We start from the raw sequence: 19,041 nt of genomic DNA, 5'->3' as shown, positions 1-19,041 counted from the left end.
GAACTGTGTCTAGTTCTGTAAGATGCTCAGTAAAACCTACAGCTCATTTCCGCATAAAACTGCACTCATTGGACCTCAGACAATTTTTTTTTTTTTTAAACCAAAGGGTCGTCTCACACCAAATATTGACTTTGTTACATTTATTATGGCTTACTGCTTATAGTATTTTTTTTTTAATGTCAACATTTTCATTATTTTGAAGCCATTTTTGGTCTACAGCATTTCTTTATAGTACATGTACCTAAGACTTTTGCACAGTACTGTATATCTTCACTATTTAGGGTGTGTGGAAGGAGTCTCCAGTGTCAGTCATAAAAATAATATCACCAGCGTCTTCAATCTCCATCAATAATAATGTCTTCATGAGGAAATGAAAATCAGAATTTATCATCCGCATTTCCTCAGCGCAGATTAAAAATGGAATTACTTTTTTTTTTAAACTATTGTATGAGTGGGAGACATCAAACCAAGTGGAAAGAGTTGCGAAAGATAAAAGGACTTTGCACCAAAGAGACCGAACCTGGGAAGGCAGTGGAGTTTTGCATTATTATGGCATATCCATGACACTAGACAGGATTCTGAGCTTCACTATCTATTTGGTTAACAAAGTGAACATCAGCCATTTGCCAGTCTTCCTTTCGAGGAAAAAATTAAAATTAAAGAGCAGGGTAAACCAATGCCTCAAATTGACTTGGTGAAAAAGGTAGGGAATAATACTCATTCCTTTCAGCTCTCCTGGTACGAGAAAGTGAATTGGCTAACAGCAAGTGACCCACATCAACAACAGTAAATAGGCTACTTTAGTAATATGTCATGGATGGACCAAAAATATAGAATCTATTTAAAATGTTTATGCTGAGTATATTAGATTGGAATATATATTTTTCTGGATATGAATTAAACACAGCTACAATTTGGAAAACATTTTTAAACAAAAACACAGCCAAGAACATTTCACACTACAGACCTGGATTAAAAGTGAAGGGTTATCAAAATTGTCAAAACATTTCTTAGTCAAAATAAGTAAAATATAGGGAAAGCGTCATTGAATGAAATGTGTGGCGCCCAGCTCTACTGCTGAGGTTCCTGACAAAGAGCTGCTTTCAATAATGATCAATTTTTAAACATGCCACAATTTTAAAATATAAAATGTTAAAATATACCCCTCCCCCCCAACACCACCATCATGTATATTGGACAGTAGGCTAATGGGCCAAAAGAACCTGTTATTTCACAGTTTGTGACCCTGCCAACAATCAGCCAGATCAGAGGCAAGAGTATGGGCAAAATTGATGTTTTTTCTTTTAAAATCTGGAAATATCGTAACCGACCAGCCTCCCCTCTTTGAAAGACTACCAGCCGCCACTGCACCCTAGGTACCCCTACCTTCATGCCAGAAAGAATCAAAATCTGTGAAGAATTGAGGGAGAAGAAGTGATTTGTATAGAAACTGCTTGTTAGGGCTTAATTACTCCATATCTTCATTATTAATTGCAATTATGCAAATTTGAGTAGAAGCTACATGCACCCCAGGCAGACCTGCCTTCCTGCCAAAAAGAATAAAAATCAGTGAAGAACAGAGAGAAGTGATTTTCATGAAATGTGGATGACAGACGATGGGCAACACATGATGGCATAAGTTCATCGCCTATCGGCCGGATGAGCCAACAAGTAGAAATGACATTCTAGCTGAGCAGAACAAGCTGACAGAAACTTCAAACACAAATTTACAATATTTTTTTAATGGTTTGTAGTCATCAAAATACAGCATTATAAACAGGCATGTGACATTTAATTCAACTAATATCAATTTAAAAGGCACAGTATGCAATGCTCAAAAAAGAGAATTAAATACAGAATGAGTGATATTTACAAAAATCGTAAATTGCAAAACTTCAAAGTGCTCATGATCCAGTCAATCCCTTTAAATATACAGTACAGAGTATATACTTCTGCATAAGGATATAGTGTAATTTTATCGTTTGGAGATCTGATCAGCTATCCAGTCCAGTCCTTCATATAAACCGGTTCCGATTATTGCACAAGTCGACTGGACGTACCACTGAGAAGAAACGAGACAGACAGACACACATCATTTGAGTTTCAAAAAGATGTCAGCGTTACAGTTGAATATGATAACGCTCTCGTAATTACTGTCTGATTTACTCACAGGTCTTTCCTTCATCGCGTGCAGTCTGAGCTTCTCAGTCATCTCATGGACCGGCATCGCATTGGGCAAATCCTGCTTGTTAGCAAGAACCAACACAGCAGCGTACCTCAGCGCATCATCTTCAAGCTACAGAGAAAGAAATGAAAGCTTCATGCACTAAATTCATTGATCTAAACGTTACAAATGAACAGAATGAAGGATTTACTGTATGCACCATGTTCTGCAGCTCCATCGCGGCATCCTGGATGCGCTCACGATCACTGCTGTCCACCACAAAGATGAGGCCCTGCAACAACGCAACACACATGATATGAATCTCATTTCTCAAAACAATCCCAGAAACATGAAACAATTCATTGTACCTTAGGCTTGCTCGCCCTCACTATTTTATATACACACACACAGTACAGTTGAAACCATAATGTAGGTTAAGGTTGGATCATCGACTCACCATGGTGTTCTGATAGTAGTGTCTCCAGAGCCGTCTGATGACGTCCTGACCGCCGACGTCCCACACAGTGAAGGAAATGTTCTTGTAGTCAACCGTTTCAACGTTAAACCCTGCAACCATTAGTAATGTGTTCAAGTATAGATAATGGCTGATTTATAGTTTCAGATACTCAAAGGTAGACTGCCTTTCAGATTTTTCAAGTGTTGGTCAATAAAAAGAATTCTCCCGACACCCACTTATTTTTGTTTCGTGGACTGAAAGCTACTGAATTCGAATTACAGACTTCCAATTTCATTCTTTTTTTTTTTTTTAAATAGAACAATTAATTAATTTAGGGCCACGTGGCCTTAAATTCTCCACTATTTTTTCCTGTTTCACCATGACCCAATAGATAATTTTCACATGACGTCACAGAGTCGGGGATTCCCTGGTGGCGGCCATCTTGCGGGGCTAGCTTACTGTACGGGTCACTGAGCACACATTGTAACGCGCGAGTTACATTTATTTATATATTATTTACATTTATAGTTACATTATTACTATTTAAAGCTAGCAATGGTGCACACCTGTTGTATTCACGGCTGTCATAATAGGTCAGATGATGACGTCAAGCGGAGCTTTTATGGAATTCCCACTGTACGGGAGCACGAAGGCGAGCAAACAAAGAAACTCAGCATACAAAGGAAAAATCTATGGCTTACAAGAATCAACCGCAAGGATTATCAGCCTTCCAAACACAGCAAAGTCTGCTCCGATCATTTTATAAGTGGTAAGTTGTTTAAATAGGAAGTATAAGGATGAGAAAAAAAAAAGTGAATCGGAAAGCTGCCCACATTTGCGCAGCTTCGCGCAAATGTGCGCAGCTTTCCGATTTAAATCAACTCGATATTATACACACACACACACACATTTATATGCAGTGTTGAGAGCTCTAAAATTCCAATGTTTACATACCTTGGCTGTAATTAGGACACAGCTCTCACTTGTTTTTATATGGTGGACTTCACGGGCCCAGCCACAGACAAAATAATTGTATGACTCCAGCGACTTGTATGCTTTGAGGTCGTCAAGTGTGTAGGCGCTTTTAGTATTCACGAAATAGTTTACAATATCAGGGTACGATATGGATGGCAGCCCTGCATAGTCACTTGAAAATGCTTCTTCGTAGGGGTCAATTCCCCCAATCAAGGCCAGTTTGGCTGCATACCGTTGTCGTGAGATGTCGTCCAATGTATCCATATACTTCCGTTTGCTTGATTTTGCCAACATTGATCTTTATTTTAGAAAACTGACTATATAACTTAATAAATTTGTCCGAGATAACATAGCCGGTAGTGGCGATGGTCTGTTTTGTTTGCCCCACAAGATGGCGGCTGGGGGGCGTTCCCCGGAATGCCGTGACGTCAGTGAAAACTATCTATACAAGATACTATGTCATGCATCACGTGGTGGGCTTCCCCCGTTCATGCAAGGTATTGTGGGATACAAATTTGAAACAGGAGAGAAAAATGGAGGACGCGAGTGTGCAAATAAAACATGAAAGACCGACTACAGTAACGGAAAGCAAGAAGAAAAGACGTTATGTTATATACAAAGGAAAGGAAACACAGGACCAAACTAATAAATATTGGCGGTCAGTGAGCACCTCGGTGTGATCAGCTGTTTGTTTCGTGACAGAATGATGGAACTGTCAGTGCACGGTCAAAGATATACCTGAAGATGGCGGTAATGTGACACTTTGGATGCCAGCTGCCGTAAAACCCAAAAGAAGAAGGTAAACGTGCGCATGCGCACATGGACTTCCTCTGTCTGCTTGACTGTGTGAAGCGAGCGATTTCATGCACGTTATTTTCTCGGGAATCCCCTCAAATTAAATAACTTGCCAGCCACAGAGTGGCCTGATATTTTGTGAGATATTACAGAAATAAACATATCACAATGACCAAATTTCAGAGGGAACTAAACTTCACCAATTTTATGAAATCGAAAAGGCCGTTTAGCTTTAAAACGCAGCTTTTAAAATGAAATATGTTAATAATGATAATAGTGCAATAAATTTTATATAAGTGTAAAATATTTCATATCATATAAAAGCAATGTCATGTAAAAATGTACAGATTAATGTGCTGCTAAAAATAAGTCCTATGGCAACTAAATATGCTTGTTAAAAAAGTGAAAAAAAAATTAATGTTTGTAGCTCTGACAACCCCCCAAAAAAATTCTCTTCAGCACTTTATTTAACCCTTTGGTGCCTGCCCAAAATTCCCCTATTTTCACCAATGCCAATTCAAACAAAAATAGCTTGTTGATGAACTTCAGGACACCCATCATGCTACATACCATTTTAAATAAGTATTTTAGACTTTTTTTTGTTTGTCTTTTGTTTTCAAGATATTTTTATTTTGTCCTAGCAGCTATTACGTCATAATCCCTGGAGGAACAATATTTAAATGGTCTGGCACCAAAGAGTTAAAATTCAAACATGGGACGTAGAAAAGATTAGGATCTTAAAACCATCTAGCGAGCATGTTTAGCTGATATAAAAGGAAAACAGCATTTAATTTCTTGACACGGTCTTGTTACTCGTCTTACCAAGAGTTGGAATCGTCGTGACGACTTCACCCAGTTTGAGTTTGTAGAGGACAGTTGTCTTTCCAGCTGCATCCAGACCAACTTGAAGGAGAGAAAGTGATGTAATTAATTTCATTTCAGTGACAACTTCACGTTCAGCTGCTTTATGAATTATGTAAGAAATAAAACGTGTTGTTATAAGAAAAATCAACCACAGGCTGTTTTGATGAAGCTTGACACACAATGATTCCTCTTCCTACCCTGAAGTTGATTCATTTCTATAAACAGGGCATCCTGAAATGTTTTATTCCTCTTATATAACAACAGCAGTTTATCAACAATAATGCTTTTTTATGATTTTTAATTTATTAAAGAATGACATCAAGCATTTATAGCTACATTTAATGTTTAAATTTATACATTTATAGTTATGTTCAAAATGTCCACAAAACAAGCGAGTTCTTATAGTTACCTCAGCCAGCTTTGTTTGACAAGGTTAGGTTTTCAGCTCGGTTTGTTTGTTTGTTCCCAATGTAACTCAAAAAGTAGTGAATGGATTTGGACGAAATTTGGTGTACAGCTTTAGTATTACCCTGAGTTCTAGTGATGTGATTTTGATTATATGTGGATTGATGGACGTATGCTCTCTATCGAGTGCCCTTCTAGATATTTATGTTATGGAAGCTAGAAACAGTCAGTCCTTCACTGGCATCTGTTTCTCTCTCTCTCTCTTTTTATGTTGATAAGATAAAAAAGTTCAGCTTGTCAGTGGGAAACTCTTCCATCCAGAGGACTCTGACTCTCCTGACTGTTACAAAGCACTGACACTGGAGACTCCTTCCATAAATGTCAAATTAACGTCTCCTTACAGAAAAATTCACCATGTCAGTGATTATACAGTTTTATTTATTTGTGTCAAATAACTGCATGGTAAATAACTCCATTTAATGTGTTTATCACCACCATACAAAAGATGGTGTATTAAAATAAGCGCATTAAACCCAGTCCGAGTCCCTGTGATGTGATGAACTCACCCATCAGTAATCTCACTGGCCTCTTCTCAATCAGCCGGGAGAAGATGGAGAAGAAGAAGTTTCCCATGATGCAGAAGAGAAGCTGCCGCTGATCGCCACTCGGGAAAGAAGGAAAAACACCCGCCGCTTTGGTGCTTGCCAGCTCTCTCTCTCGCGCGCGCGCTCTCTCTCTCTGTGAGGAAAGAGCCTCTCTCACTCTTTATATAGTGATCAGCGCGAGCGTTCGAAGTGAAAGTAGGCGCGCGCGCTTCCAACACAAACACACATACAGCAGGGAAGTTTCACAGCAGGCAAGACCAACGCGTTCCAAATGACGTCACTTCCTGTACTTTGGACGTGGCTTTTAGGCTATAATAATAATAATAAGAGGAAGAAGAAGAATGATGACGATAACAACAAGAACAACAACAATATTAATAATAATAATAAGAAGAAGAAGAATGATGATGATAACAACAACAATAATAATAATAACAACAACAAGAACAACAACAATATTAATAATAATAAGAATAAGAAGATTTATGATGATGATAACAATCTTAATAATAATAAGAAGAATGATGATGATAACAACAATCTCATCTCATCATCTGTAGCCGCTTTATCCTGTTCTACAGGGTCGCAGGAGCCTATCCCAGCTGACTACGGGCGAAAGGCGGGGTACACCCTGGACAAGTCGCCAGGTCATCACAGGGCTGACACATAGACACAGACAACCATTCACACTCTCATTCACACCTACGGTCAATTTAGAGTCACCAGTTAACCTAACCTGCATGTCTTTGGACCGTGGGGGAAACCGGAGCACCCGGAGGAAACCCACGCGGACACGGGGAGAACATGCAAACTCCACACAGAAAGGCCCTCGCCGGCCCCGGGGCTCGAACCCAGGACCTTCTTGCTGTGAGGCGACAGTGCTATCCACTACACCACCGTGCCGCCCGATAACAACAACAATAATAATAATAATAATAATAAGAAGAAGAATGATGATGATAACAACAATAATAAGAATAATAATAAGAGGAATGATAACAAGAACAATTAATAATAATAAGAATAAGAAGAATGATGATGATAACAACAATATTAATAATAAGAAGAAGAAGAGGAGAAGAAGAATGATGATAACAAGAACAACAACAATATTATTAATAATAATAAGAAGAAGAGGAAGTAGAATGATGATGATGATGATAACAACAACAACAACAACAATAATAATAATAATAATAAGAAGAAGAATGATAACAAGAACAACAACAATATTAATAATAATAATAATAAGAAGAATGATGATGATAACAACAATATTAATAATAATAATAATAATAATAAGAAGAAGAAGAAGAAGAAGAAGAGGAGAAGAAGAAGAATGATGATAACAAGAACAACAACATTATTAATAATAATAATAAGAAGAGGAAGTAGAATGATGATGATGATGATAACAAGAAGAAGAATGATGATGATGATGATGATAACAACAACAATAATAATAATAATAATAATAATAATAATAATAAGAAGAAGAAGAAGGATAGAATAGAATAGAATAGAATAGAATAGAATAGAATAGAATAGAATGCCTTTATTGTCACTATACACATGTACAATGAGATTAAAGCATCTCCAATAACAGTGCAAACAGCTTGGAGAGAGAGAGAGAGAGAGAGAGAGAGAGAGAGAGAGAGGAAGGGGGAGGGAAAAAAAGGGGGGTGTAAGGGGGTAAGGTGCACAGTCTGAGGTGTATGTGTTGTGTTACACATTATGGAGTGAGGTATTGCACATATAAAGTATTGCACAGAGACAGTCACATTATACACTCACAGAAATGATTCATGGCAGAGTTAGATTTTATGCATTTACATCTATTTGATTTTATTTAAAAATGTGTATGTTTCAAATGTATGCATCAAAATTAATTATAATCTACATAATTTAATCAATTCTAAAATGTATGAAATGCAATTACTTAATACATATTAATATGGTTTAAATAATCAAAGGTATAAAACAAACATGATTCTGTTATTTAAAATTTATGTGATTGGTTTTCATAGAAGTTATTAGAAGAAATGGGGAAACCGGAAACGTTGTTAGTCCAATAGGGGGCAATAGCGCAACTTTTTGGAAGCCGGCTGCCAAAGATACATAGAAGAAGAAGAAGAAGACATAAAGAATAAGTTAAACTCCGGTAAATTCTGGTTAAAGTCAGTTTCATGTTGGACATTAATTTAACATTCAAAATTCAAAGATAAACCTCGTCAAACCAACCTTGAAAACAAAGACAAATGTCCCTCATTCCACAAGACTTATTTTTCCCCTGGATGTATCACGTTTTTATTTTGAATGTTAAATGAATGTCCAATATGAAACTGACATTACACAGGTCGACAATGAGGCGTGAGGAGAAAGGAAAGAGGAAAGGAAAGAAGTTGGCATAATGAGAAGCATCCCTACTGTCCTCTCTTAGGCCGACAGCTATGGGCGCTGAAAAGTTGAGCGAGAGAGAGATGTCAAAAGATTTGTTCTAAAGAAAAGTGTTTCGGGTCCTGCCAAAGCATTAATGTTAATAAATGTCTTGAATCCAGAAGCTGGTCTGATTATTCTTAAGCAGCTTTAAGATTGCACTGAATGGAAAAGAATTGCATAAATGTGATGCATTTTGATTAATTTGGTTTATTACCTAAGCATAAATAACATGTAATTTAAATACATATATGCTATTTATCTTCACTCACAGAAATATTTAACCCTAACTTTTAAGATTTATGTAATTTTATTAAATGACAAATTCCCATTCACTTTTTTTTAGATAATTTTAACACAAACCTACCAAATAAACCTTACACGATTCATATTCATTAGTGTAATAAAGATTATATATTTTGAATGCATAATCCTCGGGTTTACGTATTTAATATTAATAAAGTATAACTACTCTAAATGAATAATAATGAGAGTAGTTATTTAAAATACATAAAGTATATTGTTTGAATTGCATAATAATCAGGTAACCTATAGGTAACACTGTGTATGCACGCTCTGCGTGTGTGTGTGTACACGTGCAAAGGAGGAACATGACAAAAATAAAGGCTTGTTCTTCTTAATTTACCCACAAATATATTTATTCCACTTGAAAGGTGTATGTCAAACCAGCTACCGGATTTGGGACACTACGACATCCTAAACTATTTAGTATTTGGCTTCAAACTTGAAAAAAATTCACGGCCCACTAGATGGGGCTTCGCAGTCCACTAATGGGCTGTGGCCCAGTGGTTGAGAAACAGTGCTCTAAGGTACTTATTTGTACCTTTTATATACTGCTTGGGAACATATATGTACCTTTTTGGCCCTAAAAAGGTACACATGTACCCCTTTTCCACCAAATCAGTTCCAGGGCTGGTTCGGGGCTGGTGCTGGCTCACAACTCGTTCAACTTGCGAGCCAGCTGAGAACCAGTTTGCTTTTCCATAGCTCGCAGTGCTAAGGGAAGCCACATCATTACGTCGCTGTATACGTCAGTTACGTCATTGTATACGTCAGTTACGTAGCTATGTTTGCATAAACCTTGGCGCGAATATCGAAGCAAAAACAACACGGAAGAAGCAGCAGCAACAACAATAATAATAATGGATGTCTTTGCGTTTGTACAGCTGCTGCTTCTCGTCGCTTAAAAATGGCGATCTTTCACGGTCTTGTTATTGTTGTTGGTCTTAACAACTCCGCCCCCCCCCGCTGACGTAAGTGGTTCTTTCCTCTGGCCCAGCAGAGAGTTGGTGCTAGCCTGGAACCAGTTTTTCTGGCCCCAGAGCCAGTTCTTTGTCAGTGGAAACAGAAAACCCGGTTCCAAACTAAGCACTGGCCCCGAACCAGCTCTGGAACTGCTTTGGTGGAAAAGGGGCAACGGTTACCTTGAGGTCCAATAATGAGCCCTAGGGGGTACATTAGTGTAGACTGTACCTTGGGGGACAGAAATTAACTCCATCTGTACCCCTGTTTCTGACAGTGTACTGTACAACATTCACCTCTATTATACTCCACAGGATGATGATCACCTTCCGGTTTTACTGTGGGTGGTAGAAATGGGCAACTGGACTTGCTTGAAGATTCTTGAAAACGTTTCACCTCTCGTCCGAAAGACTTCCTCAGTTCTGTCTAATTAATAGGGAGTATCAGATATTTATCCTCTCCTGGATCAGAATCAGAATTCTGATGACCAGCTCATCTAAGGTGTCATTGAGGCATCATGTTGGTGTGGGTCACTGGAGGCTGGGTGTGAACGGCGAGTCATTAGGGTGATCAAAGGATCGCCCGTTAGGGTGATCAATGGCAATCTGACTCTCTCTGTCCTCTTGTGAGTCACCGAAAACAGCTGGGTCCTGGCGTACACCCAGCCATCTGGGAAGAGTGTCCAAGACCGCATTGTAGATGGCTGACAAATGATGTCTTAGACCCCCACCGCTGTTCAGTGATGGCCATTCCAGGTTGACAAAAATGGCTTCTTTAACCCCTCGCTCATACCAACAATCCTCTCTGGCTAAAATGTGTATGTTACAATCCTGAAATGAGTGTCCTTTGTTGTTAAGATGAATGTAGACAGCCGAGTCCTGGCCTGAGGAGCTGGCTCTCCTGTGTTGAGCCAAGCTCCTGTTAGCGGTTGTTTTGTCTCCCCAATATATGAGTCCGTGCAATCCTCACTGCACTGAATTGCATACACTACGTTGTCCTGTTTATGTCTGGGTATTCTGTCCTTAGGGTGGACCAGTTTCTGCTTCAGGGTGTTACTGGGTCTGAAATGTACCGGAATGTTGTGTTTGTAGAAGATCCTCCTGAGTTTCTCAGATAGACCAGAAATGTAGGGAATGACAATGTTCTTGCATTTGTTCCTGTTATCATCCTTGTCAGTTATGTTCCTTTTTATGCTCTTTAGGAAAGCCCAGTTGGGATAACTGCAATTCTGAAGTGCTTTCTTGATATGATTCTGCTCCTTCTCTTTTCCCTCTAATGTTGTAGGAATGTTCTGAGCCCTGTGTTGCAAGGTCCTAATGACCCCCAATTTATGTTCCAGTGGGTGGTGAGAGTCGAAAAGTAGGTACTGGTCTGTGTGTGTGGGTTTCCGGTAGACCTCGATACTAAGCCTTCCGGTTTTCTAACACGCATCTGGTTTAGATTAGGGATCTAATCTGATATCTAACCCCTGGTTGCTCTTACCTCCCTTTTAGATCAAGATCTAGCAGACTTTCTTCCTGAACATTATAATAAACATTCGGTTAATGTAATCCATTTAAAAGAACCTGGTCATACATTGTGTATTGCTGCAGGGTCTCATCTTTGTGGTGGACAGCAGCGACCACGAGCGCATCCAGGAAGCTGCTTTGGAGCTGCAGATGATGGTAAATAAATCCTTCATTCTGTTCATAATGTGGACTGAGCATTTACCTTCATGCTTTCTTGTGCATGAATAATTAATTTTGTTTTCTTTAGCTTGATGATGATGCACTGAGGGACGCCACTGTGTTGGTTCTTGCTAACAAACAGGATTTGCCCAATGCGATGCCGGTCCACGAGATGACTGAGAGACTCAGATTGCATGCAATGAAGGGAAGACCTGTGAGTAGGTCATAATTATGATAATAAGATTAGATTCCTCAAATTATCACGATGATTTACTTCTTTCAGAACCATTAGACTAACATGCAAACTCTTAGGAAGGAAATATATGTTTATTTCTCTCTGTCTCTTTCTTCTCAGTGGTACATCCAGTCAACTTGTGCGACAACTGGAACAGGTTTATATGAAGGACTGGACTGGCTTTCAGATCAGCTCTCCAAACGATAAAATCTGATCAACTGCACGAATTGAATTTATTTGAAAAATATTGTAATGTATTTAAATGTGCCAATAATAGTATGGATATTATGATCCTTTAATATAGGACATTCCTTTTTACTCTACTTTTTACTGCAGTTTGTCCTTGAGTTGAACTTTCCAAAAAACTGTGAACTCTCTCTCTGTATATATATATATAGACAGAGAGAATTAAAAATATCTATTTTTTTCCAAATATGACTGTAGTCAGAGTACTTTTTTTTTTGGGGGGGGGGGGGGGTCAGACAGAGTTTATTGAACACGACTAGCTTTTTAAATATTTTTAAACCTTTTTTAAAAATTATTTTTGTAAAAAAAATTTTTTTTTACTGCTACACAGAACCCTTTAGAGAGTTTGATGTTTTTCCTTCTTCCTTGAACACATCTATGGCTACAAAGCCCTGAAAAGTAAGGAGAAATAATTAGTATATTCTTGAGTCAAAATTCCATATTTTTTTCACATTACATGATATTATTTTTTATTATATTATAATTAGTATTGTGTTCATACCTCCTGCGATGACCTGGCGACTTGTCCAGGGTGTACCCCACCTCTCACCCATAGTCAGCTGGGAGAGGCTCCAGCTTGCCTGCAACCCTGTACAGGATAAGGTGCTATGGATAATGGATGGATGGATGTTCATACCTGTATAGTTAGCCTCTTTGTTTGGTCTATTGAATTGACAGGTTTTAATCCAAACCTCAAAACTGATTGTTGCCCATTTGGACGCGATATATTTTTAAATAACATCTCGTTGCCATTGTCCTGTGGAGTCAGCCTACAAATAGTGTGAACTTAGACCTAACGTTCTTTGGGTGGAATGTTTTGGAACAAAAAGCAATGCAACCCCAGTAAACAGCCCCAATTCAACAGTGTGCCTCATTTTTGAATAGTCAATGACACTCATCATCTTGATTGCTAACTCGCTGAAATGAGTCTAGGTCAAAACTCAGTGCAAATGTGTCATGTAGCTCCATTGGGTTCTGGATTAACCCCTTCTGCCCCACCCTGTTTTCTTGCCAATCTTCCCTATGAAGCCAGCCAGCCAAACATATCTTTGAATTTGCCCAACGCCATGGTCATTGATGGACAAACAGCCTGCAGACACTCAGGAGCAGAACTGTAAGTGTATATATCAGTGGCGGCTGGTAGTCTTTCAAACAGGGGAGGCTGGTCGGTTACGATATTTCCAGATTTTAAAAGAAAAAAGAAAAAACACATCAATTTTGCCCATACCCTTGCCTCTGATCTGGCTGATTGTTGGCAGGGTCACAAACTGTGAAATAACAGGTTCTTTTGGCCCATTAGCCTACTGTCCAATATACATGATGGTGGTGTTGGGGGGGGGTATATTTTAACATTTTATATTTTAAAATTGTGGCATGTTGTTTAAAAATTGATCATTATTGAAAGCAGCTCTTTGTCAGGAACCTCAGCAGTAACAGCAGAGTGTTCCGGAAAGCACTGACCTTGGGGAGCCAAACATAGAGCTGGGTGCCACACATTTCATTCAGTGACACTTTCCCTATATTTTACTTATTTTGACTGAGAAATGTTTTATTGACAATTTTGATAACCCTTCACTTTTAATCCAGGTCTGTAGTGTGAAATGTTCTCGGCTGTGTTTTTGCTTAAAAATGTTTTCCAAATTGTAGCTGTGTTTAATTCATATCCAGAAAAATATATATTCCAATATAATATACTCAGCATAAACATTTTAAATAGATTCTATATTTTTGGTCCATCCATGACATATTACTAAAGTAGCCTATTTATTGTTGTTGATGTGGGTCACTTGCTGTTAGCCAATTCACTTTCTCGTACCAGGAGAGCTGAAAGGAACGAGTATTATTCCCTACCTTTTTCACCAAGTCAATTTGAGGCGTTGGTCTACCCTGCTCTTTAATTTAAATTTTTTCCTCGAAAGGAAGACTGGCAAATGGCTTCGCCAAAATTAAATCAGCAATGCTTGGCATCCGTGCGCAGCTTTCTTGCTAGCTGACTAGCCCCCTCAAGTTCAGTCACTCAAATAAATTAAATTTCTGGAACTAAGATAGCAAACTTGACAACACTATATTTACACTTTATTTACAATGAAAATATATACAAACTAAAAAAGCTGGTAGAAACCATATGTAATGAATGAAATCGAAATGTAAGCTGATCTCTTACAATACACCACAGCACTCGCAAATCCGCATGGGACTGAACTGAAATTCACCGCTGCCTGTCTATAGTTGAAACGAGCTGTCAATCAAAGAAAATATCCGGCCGCTTTCACCAATCACCAGTCTCCTCATGGAACCTGCCATGTCCCTCCCATGTGAGGCTCGGAGTCCGTGGGAGGGCATTTTCGCAGTATTTGTCCAATAACCGTCTTGCATTTTGAGATTGACAAGCGCATAGCTCCCAAATGCCGTTGAAGTCCACTGAGGCTGGGAGTCCGTGGGAATCCGTGGGCGGGCATTTTCGCAGTATTTGTCCAATAATCGTCTTGCATTTTGATATTGAAAGCTCATAGCTCCCAAATGCCATTGAAGTGCACTGAGGCTGGGCTGCATCGTGCTGTCATGAGGGGGAATACAGTGTTGCCAGATTGGGCGGTTTTAAGTGCATTTTGGCGGGTTTTGAACATATTTTGGGCTGGTATACATCAGCAGTATCTGGCAACATTAGGTGAACTGGGGAAAGTTATAACGGAATGATTTCGCACTGTAGTTGGGTTGCGCACATATATTTCTATGATTCTGGATCTGAAATAGCAATGTTATAAGGTCGGCTATAACTAAGCCTAGCGCAATTCATCCTACACGATGTTCGTTATTTTTAGAGGAGACTGAGCCTCCCTCATTGTCTTAGAGCAATCGGCTGTGGTATATATGGAATGTATGTGAAAAATCTTGGTTGTAGTAGTTGTTTTTTTAAACCCCATTTTGGTCACCTACCAGTAAGTGGGTTGCATATGATGTCACATCCACCTCATTAGATATACAAGACATGAACTGGTGGTCAGCTAAGCTCACTGTTCACAAAGTGTTACTATCACTGGGGTACCTTGCTAGTCGTTAAAATGCCCTACACTTGAATTATTTTGCGCTGTTCGAATCAAACAAACCATGAAACTGAAAAATTTCTTCTGGGTTCCCGGTGAAGTGATAAAGGGTAAAAGAGCGAAGGATTTTACCAAAAGATGACAAGAAAGGTGGCTCTTGAACCTTTTGCTGCGATGGAAAGGAGCCGAGTTGAAGAACACTCAAGTTTGCACTGATCACGTTGTGAAAGATTTGTAAATTCCTTTGATTTAGTTTAGATTCGTAAATCACTTTCCTTGCCATTTTCCGTTAGTTTCTGATGTTTTGAAATTCAAAAGATGCTTCAGTTCTCATGTGTTTTTGTTTACTGGTTGATCGTGGTTGCCATATTGTAAACTACAGTAAGACATGTGTTTTCACTTTATTTATCAGGATGTCCTAGCAATGTTTACAAGGATGATGACGTAGACTGGGCTCCTACACTGAACTAGAGAGATACATAAGCTTTACTAATGTCACGTGCTGATATTTGGTGAGGAGGTCTGGGGTGTTCCAGTTCATCAGCACAAGGTTGTTCAGGGCAGTGTACAGGACACTCAAGTTCTTCCACTTTAACCTTGGAAAACCACATCTTCATGCACATCCTGTACAACTTTGTGCTTCCAATTTTGTGGTAACAGTCTGTGGAAGAACCACATATGTATGGGTGTGATGGTCAGGTGAGAGCATCCCAGAGAGGCTGAGACTCTCAGAAGTAAAGATGGGGAGGGATTCACCACCATGGGAAACACTGCAAGGGACAACAGTGCAACAATTTAGGAATAATGTTCTTCAGTGTAAAATTGCAGAGAATTTCAGGATCACGTCATCTAGGGTACATAATAGCATTAAAAGTTTCAGAGAATCTGAATAAATCTCTGTATGCAAGAGGCTGAAAACTGACATTGGATGCCTGTGATCTTTAGGCCCTCAGACGACACTGCATTAAAAACAGACACGTGTCTGTAGTGGAAATCACTGTATGGACTCAGGAACACTTCAAAAAAACATCATCTGTGAAAACAGTTCATCACTGCATCCACAAATACAGGTTAAAACCAGATATAAACAATATCCAGAAACATCACCACTTTCTCTGGGCCTGAGCTTATTTACGATGGACTGAGATTAAGTGGAAATCTGTCCTGTAGTCTGATGAATCAAAATTTGAAATTCTTTTTGGAAATCACAGACACCATATCCTCCAGGCTAAAGAGGAGAGGGACCATCCGACTTGTTATCAGTGTACAGTTCAAAAGCCAGCATCTGTGATGGTATGAGGGTGCATTAGTGCACATGGCATGGGTAGCTTGTACATCTGGGAAGGCATCATTAATGCTGAATGATATATAAAGGTTTTGGAGTAACATTCTGCCATCCAGACGATGTCTTTTTCAGGGAAGGCCTTGCTTATTTCAGTAAGACAATGCCAAACCACTTTCTGCATGTATTACAACTACATGGCTCTGTAGTAAAAGAGTCCAGGTGCTAAACTGGCCTGTCTGCAGTCCAGACCTGTCTCCCACTGAAAACTATTTGGCGCATTATGAAACACAAAATACGACAAAGTTGACCCTGAACTGTTGAGCAACTGAAATTGTATATCAGGCAAGAATGGGACAACATTTCTCTTTCAAAACTACAGCAATTTGTCTCCTAGATTCCCAAACATTTATAGTGTTATTAAAAGTACAGGTGATGCAACACAGTAGTAAACATGGCCCTGTCCCAACCTTTTTGAAACATGTTGCTGACATCAAATTCAAAATGAGCATATATTAAAAAAACCCTAAAAATTTCTCAGCTTTTAACAATTGATATGTTGCCTTTGTACTATTTTCAGTGAAATATAGGATTTCCATAATTTGCAAATTATCACATTCTGTTTTTATTTGCAGTTTACACAGCATCCCAACTTTATTGGAATTGGGGTTGTAAAAGAGCCTGGGTGCTAAACTGGCCTGCCTGCAGTCCAGGCCTGTCTCCCACTGAAAACATTTGGCACATTATGAAATGCAAAATACAAACGCAAAGTTGACCCTGAACTGTTGAGCAACTGAAATTGTATGTCAGGCAAGAATGGAACAATATTTCTCTTTCAAAACTATAGCAATTTGTCTTCTAAATTCCCAAAATATTTATAGAGTGTTATTACAAATACAGTGGCATGCAAAAGTTTGGGCACCCTTACTGAAAATGTCTGTCACTGTGAATAGTTAAGTGAGCAGAAGATGAACTGATCACCAAAAGGCATAAAGGTAAAGATGACACATTTCTTTTCAGCATTTTCTGCAAGATTTGTGTATTATTTTTGTTTTGTACAATTGGAGAGTGAAAAAAGAAAAGGAACACCATGCGAAAGTTTGGGCACCCCAATACATTTGAGTTCTCAGATAACTTTTATAAAGGTTCCAGACCTTAATTAGTTTATTGAGCTGTGGCTTGTTCAAATTCTTCATTAGGAAAGGTCAGATGATGCAGATTTCAAAGCTGTATAAATTCTCTGACTCCTCAAACTTGTCCCTAAAATTAACAGCCATGGGCTCCTCTAAGCAACTCCCTCACATTCTGAATAATAAAATAATTGATGCTCACAAAGCAGGAGAAGGCTACAAGAACATAGCAAAGTGTTTTCAGGTAGCTGTTTCCTCAGATTGTAATGTTATCAAGAAATGGCAGTTAACAGAAACAGTGGAGATCAAGGTGAGGTCTGGAAGATGAAGAAAACTTTCTGAAAGAACTGCTTGTTGGATTGCTAGAAAGGCAAATAAAAACCCCTGTTTGACTGCAAAAGACCTTCAGAAAGATTTAGCAGACCCTGGAGTGGTGGTGCACTGTTCTACTATGCAGCGACACCTGAACAAATATGACCTTCATGGGAGAGTCATCAGAAGAAAACCTTTCCTGCGTCCTAGCCACAAAATTCAGCATCTGAAGTTTGCAAATGAACATCTAAATAATCCTGATGCATTTTGGAAACAAGTCCTGTGGACTGATGAAATCAAACTAGAACTTTTTGGCCACAATGTGCAAAGGTATGTTTGGAGAAAAAAGGGTGCCAAATTCCAGGAAAAGAACACCTCTCCAACTCTGAAGCATGGGTGTGGATCGATCATGCTTTGGGGTTGTGTTGCAGCCAGTGGCACAGGGCACATTTCATTGGTCGAGGGAAGCATTCGAATAAATACCAGCAAATTCTGGAAGCAAACATCACACCATCTGTAAAAAAGTTGAAGTTAAAAAGAGGACGGGTCCTACAATAAGACGATGATCCAAAACACACCTCAAAATCTACAATGGAATACCTCAAGAGGCACAAGCTGAGGGTTTTGCCCTGGCCCTCACAGTCTCCTGACCTAAACATCATTGAAAATCTGTGGATAGATCTCAAAAGAGCAGTGCATGCAAGACAGCCCAAGAAACTTGTAGAACTGGAAGCCTTTTGCAAGGACGAATGTGTGAAAATCCCCCAGGTAAGAACTGAAAGATTATTAGCTGGCAACAAAAAGTGTTTACAAGCTGTGATACTTGCCAAAGGGGGTGTTACTAGGTACTAACCATGCAGGGTGCCCAAACTTTTGCTTCAGGCCTTTTTTTTTTTGTCATTTTGAAAATGTATAAGATGAAAATAAAAAATTGTTTTTGCTTAAAATATAAAGGGAATGAGTCATCTTTAACTTTATGCCTTTTGGAGATCATTTCATCTTCAACTTGCTTAACTGTTCACAATAACAGCAATTTTGACCAGGGGTGCCCAAACATTTGCATACCACTGTAGAGGTGATGCAACACAGTGGTAAACATGCCCCTGTCCCAACTTTTTTTGAAACATGTTGCTGGCATCAAATTCAGAATGAGCATATATT

At 38.9% G+C, this 19,041-nt stretch overlaps 2 protein-coding genes across 2 annotated transcripts; one reads left to right on the top strand and one right to left on the bottom strand.

Moving 5' to 3' along the window:
• Positions 1 to 1,752: 1,752 nt before the first annotated feature.
• Positions 1,753 to 6,499, bottom strand: LOC132874271 (ADP-ribosylation factor 4-like). Its single transcript, XM_060910304.1, has 6 exons — positions 6,227 to 6,499; positions 5,214 to 5,294; positions 2,622 to 2,731; positions 2,385 to 2,456; positions 2,171 to 2,296; positions 1,753 to 2,062 (listed from the first exon to the last, which is right to left on the bottom strand). Exons 1-6 carry the CDS (start codon positions 6,291 to 6,293, stop codon positions 1,976 to 1,978), a joined length of 543 nt encoding a protein of 180 aa, XP_060766287.1. The 5' UTR covers positions 6,294 to 6,499; the 3' UTR covers positions 1,753 to 1,975.
• Positions 6,500 to 8,628: 2,129 nt separating this feature from the next.
• Positions 8,629 to 12,073, top strand: LOC132873939 (ADP-ribosylation factor 4-like). Its single transcript, XM_060909762.1, has 4 exons — positions 8,629 to 8,670; positions 11,557 to 11,628; positions 11,720 to 11,845; positions 11,987 to 12,073. Exons 1-4 carry the CDS (start codon positions 8,629 to 8,631, stop codon positions 12,071 to 12,073), a joined length of 327 nt encoding a protein of 108 aa, XP_060765745.1.
• Positions 12,074 to 19,041: the final 6,968 nt, after the last annotated feature.

This window comes from Neoarius graeffei, chromosome 26, assembly GCF_027579695.1.
Source record: "Neoarius graeffei isolate fNeoGra1 chromosome 26, fNeoGra1.pri, whole genome shotgun sequence".
Lineage (NCBI taxonomy): Eukaryota > Metazoa > Chordata > Actinopteri > Siluriformes > Ariidae > Neoarius > Neoarius graeffei.
The sequence above is the reverse complement of the archived record's forward strand: the minus strand, read 5'-3'. Positions and strand labels throughout refer to the sequence as shown.